Source organism: Emydura macquarii, unplaced genomic scaffold, assembly GCF_026122565.2.
Source record: "Emydura macquarii macquarii isolate MOO-44397 ecotype Brisbane River unplaced genomic scaffold, CSIRO-AGI_Emac_v2 contig_3438, whole genome shotgun sequence".
Classification (NCBI taxonomy): domain Eukaryota; kingdom Metazoa; phylum Chordata; order Testudines; family Chelidae; genus Emydura; species Emydura macquarii.
This window is the reverse complement of record NW_027133575.1, coordinates 40888-50181: the sequence shown is the minus strand read 5'-3', so window position 1 is coordinate 50181 and position 9294 is coordinate 40888. Positions and strand designations below refer to the sequence as shown.

Genomic DNA, 9294 nt, shown 5'->3' with positions numbered 1-9294 from the left:
GAGTTACAGAAACAAAAGGATATATCATCCTATCGCTGCAATGCTCACCCTTCCTTCCACTGCCGCCTCTTTACTGCATGTCACCCCACTACTCACTTTCACTCATAGTAGTTTATATTTACATCATTCTCATGCCTGTTGGGATCAGGTCCTCACTGCAGAGCAGCACTCAGAAAGAGAAAATGTCTGCCTTAAAGATCTTATCATCCAAAGACGAACAGACAAAGGGGATGTCCAATTCTATTCTACTCGATTCCAGTTTCATCTCTTCTCTCCTGTTCTAATTTCTTCAACTCTATTCTACACAGGCTCCTGCCCCATCGTTATCTCCACAGCATCTTAGAGCCTTCCACTGGCGGATGAGGTGATGTGACCAATGTGTGTCATATGTGGTTTGTTCCTTCTCTCATCCTCTCTGCACGGGGATTACTGTGTGTGCAGTGGAGCAGTTTGTTTTAGCAGGGATTCATTTTTATCAATGTAGGTGCTGCTCTGTGTTTGTGTTAAAGGAGAGGGTGAGGGTGCAACATACAAACAAATAAATCTGGTGAAGAATTGTCCCAGCTTTGTTAATGATATGAATTTTTATGGGGGTTAGAAAAAAAGGGAAAAGGGAGGAAGAGGAATAGTAACAGCTTGTTATCTGTTCAGCCATGATCAGCAGGCTGCGTTCTGTGAATATCACAACGGGATTTTTAAGGTCAGATTTGAAGGACAAAAATGAAGTGTCTATTTGCATTTTGTCAGGGAGTTTTCCCCCATGCACGAGAGGTGCTATTGACAGGCAGAAGCTGCCGTGTTGGATTTATCAACTGCTGGCTACACTACACGGCTTACAGCAGCATTGCTGTAGCACTGCTAGTACAGAGAGGCTAAGCCGATGGGACAGAGCTCTACCATCATGTTAAATACTCCAGCCGCCGCGAGCAGCAGTGGCTATGTCAGTGGGAGAAACTCTCCCAACAACACAGAGTTGTCCACACCAGCGCTTAGGTCAGTGTAACTTACGCTGGCTTTTTTAGCCCCCTGAACATCGTAACATACACCAACCTAAGCTGTGGTGTGTACATAGCCACACAGAGATTAACGGAGAGAGGGAGATGAATGATACACAGCCACAAGAGAGAGACAGGCAGACAGATACTGCAGAGAGACTCACGGACAGATGGATGGATGGATTTTTCTGTAAAGAAATCATCTGTGTGACATCATCCTTGAGTGAGGAAGAGACTGACGGATTTCAAGACAGGAAGAGACTGAGGGACAGAGAGAAAATCTTTACCAGACCGGATGTCTTACACTGGCTGCATTGGGAGAGGACGATCCAGCTGAATGGAATTTTCCTCTTCCCCCTGGCCGTGACCCCTGTGTAGAAACGTCCAGTTTTCTCATCCAAAACAGCACATCACACAGGAGTGGTGCCCGGTCTGTGCTTTTGTTATCCAGCCTGCAGACCTCATCGTCTCCGAAGGTAGCCAGGGATGTCCACAGCCTATCGCCACAAGCTGTTGCAGAGCCCCAGAGCTTTTTCACAGCTTTCCACAGCCTTTAGACTGTCCATGGTTTTTAAATTACCCAAGATCCCTTTGGGACTCGGTCTCTCAATCCCCTCCAGGCTCCTGGTCTGAGACCTCAGCAGAGTCACCAATTAACTGAGATTTTGCATCATTTTAGAGGACACTCACAGACCCCCAGGACCAGCAGTTCAGCTGGCATAAATAAGTGTAGCAGTATTAAACTGAAAGGGCTGGATCCTCATTTCCACCAGGCTGCAGTTTCTCCTCTCACTTGGTATGATCTGTATCCTGATTAACTCCATTGGGTTCAATGGGGCTGATTCCTCTCTGTCACTCACCTTGGTGGTGTAAATCAGGACTAATTCCATTGCACTCAAAGGAGCTATGTAGATTTACACCAGCTGAGAATATAACCCATAAGTGATGAGCGGACATGGGATGTTAATTACCATCTAGTCTCTCCTGCTGTGTAACACAAGCCAGCGAATTTCACCCAGGCATTTGAAATAGGAGGGAACTGGGCCCGGTGTTCAGCTAGTGGTCTCTGTCGCCAGCAAAGCTTTCTCCTTGGTTAGTATAAGCCACTGCTCCTGTGCCCCCTTCTGTCTCTTTGTGCACCTGGATGTAGTCATGCAGTTGTGTGATTATTTGTGAGGGTGAAAATCAGCGCTGTGCAGATGGACAGCATAGGTCCCGTGCACCACTTGGGATCACTTTTTGCAATCCAGTACAGACTGGCAGTATTGTGGTCCCTATCAACAGGAAGATCATGGCTTCAGTTTTCTGGGTGCTGCTCAGACACAGCGTGAGACAGTCCCTGACTTTGAGAGGTCACAAACATAGGAAGGGTTACTGGCCCATTTTACAAGGGGGAACTGAGGCACAGAACATTTGAGGGTGAGATTTTCAAAGGAGCCAGGCTCCCAAAACTCATTCTAGTGCAGTGGGCTTTGGGCTCCTGACTCCTATTGGCTTTCTTGAAAATCTCAGACTGATTGAATTGTCTGAGGTCACAAAAGGAGTGTGTGGAAGGGCCGGGAATCTGACCCAACGGTCTAGGATTCCAGTCTGCGCATTACCCCCAACACCATCCCTTCTCTTTCCACTGGGATGAACATCACTCTGTGTCTTCCTGGGTCCCAGGCATGTTCTCTTACCCAGCCCTTTTCACAACCAGTGTTCATGGGGGGAAAGGATCTTTAGAGAATTAATGTACATTTAACTTAACAAAGCTGCTCCTTCACTAGCCAGGCTCGTCTTCCACCTCTGCTGTGCCTCGATGCTAAAGGCTTAGCAGTGGTTAGCTACATCACTGGCATAGCCTGTAAGCTAAACCAGTCCATAGACCCCACACACAGAGGGTGTGACACAGCCGGGGAAGCAGGGCTGTGTTAGGGGTTTGTCAGCACTGAGCTCATGGATCCGTTTGCTGCTGCCATAGCAGAGCAGTGTCAGTAAAGCCCTTTGCAATTCTTTTCATCGCTGTCATTTCTTGCTGTTCCTGTGGTGGGCATCTTATTTGGGAGCCGGACTGAAGTGGCAGAAGGCAGAAGTTATAATTAGTCTCTGTAGACAGATTATCCCAGCTCAGTCATAACATACCATGCTGTGGAATGGCCTTTGGGGTTAATTAAAATACAGGTGTTCTAATGAATACCCAGGGGCGCCCTTATCACTGTGCTGGGTAGCAGCTCCGACCTTACTCTTGGCTGGCTCCAGTTCAGTTGCTGTGTCATTGCCACAAACACTAGGGTAGCAGCTGCATTTTCCTCTTTTTATTTCTATTCTCACTGTTCCTATCAGAGGCGGCTGGGACCTGCTGATGGTGGGCAGAGGGCACGGTTCAAAGACACGCACCCGCTGTGCTCTCAGCTACCCCTCCCTGCAGCTCCCACAGCAAAGTGTTTACTTCTCCATATCCCCACGCGCGCAACTTGCAGCCTGCTCCAGGAGCCGCTGGACAGGGAGGGGGCATGGCCAGCAAACTCTGGCAGAAATCTGCACGGTCAACTGACCCCTCATCCCCCACCCTGGGTCGCCTCTGATTCTTGTCATTGGTATTATGGTCAGACCTACAGACTGGAACTCAGATGTGGTCCCCTTTCTGCTGGGTGTTGCGCAGACACATAGTAAGAGGCTGTCACTGTCTGAAATGGATAAACATTTAATGGATGAGAGAGACAAAGAATTTAATGATGCCTGTTTAACAGATGGAGAAATTGAGGCACAAAGCAATTCAGTGAGTTACTCAAGGTCAAATAGGGAATCTTCCACAGAACCTGTACTTGAACCCTGATCTCCTGTGTCCACTCGTCTGTACTAGCCCCAAGATAATGCTTTGCAAATAATTCCCATGGGCTCTTTAAATGTAGGTACATTGAACTGATACAGATCTCAGTTACTAAACACTATAGCAACCTCCTCTCCCCCCTTCTCCCTCTGCAGCCATCCAGTGCCCAGGGCCTGGAGGTCAATGCAGCTTTCCCATTGTCCATCAGAAGTTACAGCCATTTTTAGAGTCAATGTGCACAGCTGTGCACCTCTCTTCCATTCCAAGTTTTCTTTGCTCAGTCGCCGTGTTCTGATTTTGTGGCTGTTTGGAAATTGGTTTCCTTGACAACGGCAAAGAAACAACAGAGAAAATTCAGGCTGAGCCCCGGCCATGCAAAGGGGAGCTGCAGTGCAGGGGGTGGTGCAGGCAACTCACGAGGGCGCTCCTCCCTCAGTCAGGGCTGTTTTCAGTGCCGAGATGCTGTGATAGTGTGGACTGTCCTGCAGGGAAAAGGACAAGCAAACATGGCTCACATTGTCTGCCGCGGGTTCCTTTCCTTTTTTTTTTTTTTTTTTTTTTTTTTTTTTTTTAATTATTTAAACTTCACTTTATAAGAGTTGATGACAATTCACAAAAATATTATTAGTTTTGTTTTGGTAGAAGGCCATTAGAGGGTAATGGGCACTGCACCCACACCGGTGAGAGACAGACCCTGCCCCAGAGAGCTTACAGGAGAAACGGGTGGGAGAAAAGAATGATTTGTACCTCAATGCCTCAGGTGGGGATCTGATCCCTAAGGAGATTAAGTCACTTGTCTAACTTCCTGCCAAGCTCTAATACTAACCCGGGCATAAATATATTCACTTCCTGCCTCACCCAAAGCCTGGGTAATAATATTGATTTCATGTGTAACCTGACCCTTAGCATAACCTAACTGCCCTCAGACCAACCTCAATAAGAGCATCATTCCTTTGACCTTTCCCTACTCCTAGGAAAACATCCATGTCCTCCTCATTAGCCCTGGAAAACTCCATTGACTTCCATTCTAAACCTAATCTTAAACCTGGGATAACCCCACCGACCTCCTCACCAGTCTGGATCTCTTGGTAAGGGTGGGTCAAGCAAACAATGTGTATTTTAATACGGTGAAATGTAAGAATATACATCTGGGAGTAAAGAATCTAGGCTATGGTTCTGGGTTGGGGGACTGTATCCTGGGAAGCAATGACTCTGAAAAAGATTGTGCAGTCGTGGTGGAAAATCAGTTGAACCTAAGCTCGCAGTGAGATGCTGTGGCCAAAAGAATTAATGTAATCCTAGTGCATAGAGGAGGAATCTCGAGTAGGAGCAGAAAGCTTCTTTTACCTCTAGATTTGGCACTGATGCAACTGCTGATGGTATACTCTATCCAGTTCTGAGGTTCACAGTTCAAGAAGTGTGCTGTTAAATTGGAGAGGATTCAGAGAAGAACCATGAGAATAATTGAAGGATTAAAAAATGTGTGTTATAGGGATAGACTTAGAGAGTTCGAGCTATTTACCTTAACAAAAAGCAGGTCAAGGGGTAACTTGATTAGCACCTGTAAGTATCTACATGGGGAACAAATACTTAATAATGGGCTGGCTCTTCAGCCTACCAGAGAATGGTCAACATGATCCAATAGATGGAAGTTGAAGGTAGACAAATTCAGACTGGATATTCTGCATACATTTTCAAGAAAGAGAGTCATTTGATCCTTGGTAAATTGTTCCAGTGCCTTAATGGAGTCTCCATCGAGGACAATTTTAATATCAAGATTGATGTTTTTCTAAAAGATGTGTTCTAGGGGACACTGTTGGAAGACTAGATACTGGGCTAGATGGACCATTGGTCTGACCCAGATGATCACAGTGGTCCCTTTTGGCCCTATGATCTATTAATCTAACTCTAATCCTGGAGTAATTCCACTGGCCTCCTTCCTAATTCTAACCTAACCCTGGCATAAATCCGTTGACTTCCTGACCACCTCTATTGGAAGACATTCCATTTCAGCTATCAATTTTTGCAGGACTGGGATCAGGCCCGTTTCATTTTCCTGAATGCTGCCTTGACTTCCTTATTCCTCAGTGTGTAGATGACCGGATTCAGCATCGGGGTGACCACGTTACAAAAGATCTGAGTGGGGGTAGCCAGTACATTGCTCAAGGATGGCTGGGTGTAGAGGAGGGCACAGGGCCCAAAGAAGAAGTATACCACTGTGAGGTGCGATGCACAAGTGGAAACCGCTTTCTGACGGTGCTCAGCACTGCGCATTCTCACAACGGAGGCAACAATCCTGACATAAGACATGAGGATGAGGAGGAAGCAGGTCATGGGCACCATGCCAATATTGGTGAAGCTCACGGTCTTGATGACGTATGTGTCCACGCAGGCCAGCTTCACCATGGGGAAGATGTCACAGAAGAAATAGTCCACCACATTGGGCCCACAGTACGGCAGCGTGAAGGTCAGGCTGGTGAGAATGGTGGCGTGAAAGGAGCTGGTGACCCAGGTGCTGGCAGCCAGTATGGCGCACACCCTCCGGTTCATGATGATCAGATAGCGCAGCAGGTGGCAGATGGCCATGTACCTGTCAAAGGTCATGACGGTGTAGAGCAGGCCCTCGGTGCAGCCTAGGAACTGATAGAAGTAGTCCTGGGACATGCACCCTCCCAGCGATATGGTTCTACTCTTGGCCCAGAGACTGACCAGCAATTTAGGGGTGATGACGGAGGCGAATCCAAGGTCCTCCACGGAGAGATTGCAGAGGAAGAAGTACATGGGAGTGTGCAGGTGGGAGTCAGCGAGGACGGCTGATGAGATGAGCAAGTTGCCCATCAGGGTGCAGAGGTAGAAAGCTAAGAAGCAGTGAAGAGGATGGTCTTCCAGCCTTTGGTGTTGGGGATCCCTAAGAGAATGAATTCTGACACCACAGTGCGATTCTCCATTTCCATGCGAGATGGGATCATTCCTGGAGGTATAGAGAGAATGCAGCCTGATTAGCAATCTCAATAAATCATGATTTGTTTATTCCTTTGTACCCCACAAGTTTTACTCTCAAAGGGTAAACCTTTCTAACCCGCATACGTTTGGTGGAAGTGAGTGGAGAATCAGGACTCATATTTGTCAATTCTACTCAATTCTATTTTCCTTTCTTCTTTTCTGTTCAACTATCTTCTATTCTATTCAGTTCTTATAGCTCATCCATCAGCACGGTATCAGAGAGCCAAAGAAAAATTAATAAAAGGAAAGCAAATTATCATGAATTGGAACATGAATTTAGCTGACTCCTAAGTACCTTTCCAGAGAGAGTGCAAGACTGAAAGAAACCTCCAGAATACTTCAGTATGATAATGGAAAATTCTCCTCTTTGTGTAGAGAGAGAGAGAGAATTTCATAGAGTTTAAGGCCCTAAGGGTCTATTAGATAATTTAGTCTGACCTCCTATACATCACAGGCCATTAAATATACCCCACACTGAGGACAACAATTTCACTTAAACCAAAGCACTTCTTCAGATGTCCGAAGACTAAACAGTTGTGACTGAGGCAGAGAATAGGAGAGGCCCAGGCATCACCAATGCCTGACACAGTGAGATATACTTGGCTGATCCCAGCAGGTGACACAACTCCCCCATGCTGCAGAAGAAGGTGGAAAAAAACCTGAAGGTCCCTGCTAATCTAACATGGTGGAAAATTTCTTACTGACTCCCAAATCTGGTGATCAGTTTGACCGGGAGCATGTGAGAAAGTGTGGAGACTGAATTGCATAGTGGCGTCTGTAGCACCACATGCACTGCCCCCCCCCCCACGTGGATAAAGAGGCAGCCTAGGGAGGGTTGACTCAGCAGCACAAGCCGCATGTACCTGTCTCCTTATAAGGAAATGAAGTGACCCCACCTGCTGGTGCATGGTCAGCAACTGCCCAGGATAATTGTAATCACCTGGTTGGCTGGTTCATACCTGCCCAGGAAATCAGGAGCACCTGGTTGGCTAAACTCCGAGCCATGACCTTAGAAGGTCATGCAGCAAATAGCAACCAATGGGGCTTAGCCTCTGCTGACCAGGGGAAACTATAAAAGTTCAAACCCAGGTGGCAGAAGGCAGAGAGGAATATACCTGTATATAATGTTTGATGAGTATGGATTAACTGTTTTCTGTTGTGTTTGTCTTGTAACTTCTTTGGGGAACTCCAAAACCGGGCACCCTAGTGTCACATGCTGGCAGCCATGCGTTGGTCCAGGAGAGATCACAAAACGCTAAAGTCTTGGATGGCACATTTTGTCCTTTTGTCCTTTCCTGCCCTTTGCTATCACTGTTTGCTGTGCAATTGCTTGCTGTGAAACTGTTTATTGTAGAAATAGAACTGTTTATTATAAGGATAGAATTGTTTATTATAAAATAAAGGGTTTATTGGTTAAGCAAACCCCTAGAATCATCACTGTTTCGCTTAACTCTCCGTATCCCAAACCGAACCTATCAGAGAGTTTTTCTCTCCGTTTCCACATCAAGTACCAACCAGTCAATCATCTAAGACTGAGAATGTTCTGTACCAGCTCAGAGTTCCAGTCTACCCAAGCTGCTACATAGATTTGGAGAGACAGAGAGAGAGAGAGAATGGGAGATAGAAATGGAGAAAGAGAGTGTCAAAGTGACAGAGCGAAGGGGAGGAAATAGACTAGAAGGCTACTCCAGAACCATACACTCGGTGCCTTAGCCAAGAGTCCCACAGTCACCGTGCAGTGGAAGTCTTTAGCTCTGTCTCCCCAATTTGCTCCACCCAGTTTGCAGACATTGAAGCAGATCCTTCATACCCAAAGAGGCTGAGATCTGTTCAGTATTCTGACTTGGAGGAGATGCTCCCTCTTAATGACTGTGCAACCATTGCACACAAGACCTGCATAGCATTGACACAGCCACTGCAGTGACTCCAGAATCATCCATGATCTCCAGCTGCAGGAACATTTATGTTGCTCTCCGGCCTGGCCTTTGAGAGTTTAGCCCTTGGGCAGCTCCCCTCTCCCAGTATGAGACCTGAGAGAAGGGATCAATTAACCAGCACTTTGCGTCAGCTGTTTTCCAGTTAGTAGATGGGGATAATGGGCCACCTGCATTAGAGGAAGGTGTGAGGTGTCGTGGAAAATATCTCACAGTTTCTTTTTTTGGGTCAAATCGAGCAGAGCTTTATTCTGACAGACACACACAGAGCTATGGCCATAGGGGAGCCCTGAACAGCACAGGAGTCTGTCAGGAGTCTCCGTACAGGTTTGAATGCTGATGGCTTATGTAGGATAGCTCTTCACATACTGATCGCATAGTGGAGTTTTCCATTGCAAAACAAGTCTAACGGCTACTTCCTTATCTGTTACAAGAATAGCTAGGAACGATTACGAGAGCAGATAGTTTAGAAAGCAGCTTAAAATGCAATCAACCATCTTCAGTGGGTTCTTCCATCCATAGTCATGCTAACTTATATTTTCATTACTCA

General features: G+C 46.6%; 1 protein-coding gene across 1 annotated transcript; it reads right to left on the bottom strand.

Annotated features, from left to right (window-relative positions):
• Positions 1-5844: 5844 nt before the first annotated feature.
• Positions 5845-6645, bottom strand: LOC137144265 (olfactory receptor 10D3-like). Its single transcript, XM_067534467.1, has one exon. It carries the CDS (start codon positions 6643-6645, stop codon positions 5845-5847), a length of 801 nt encoding a protein of 266 aa, XP_067390568.1.
• Between the last annotated feature and the right edge of the window lie 2649 nt (positions 6646-9294).

What these genes read in the sequence shown, in the direction of transcription:
- LOC137144265 (XM_067534467.1), bottom strand. Translation starts at nt 6,645, where the DNA reads ATGGGCAACTTGCTCATCTCATCAGCCGTCCTCGCTGACTCCCACCTG.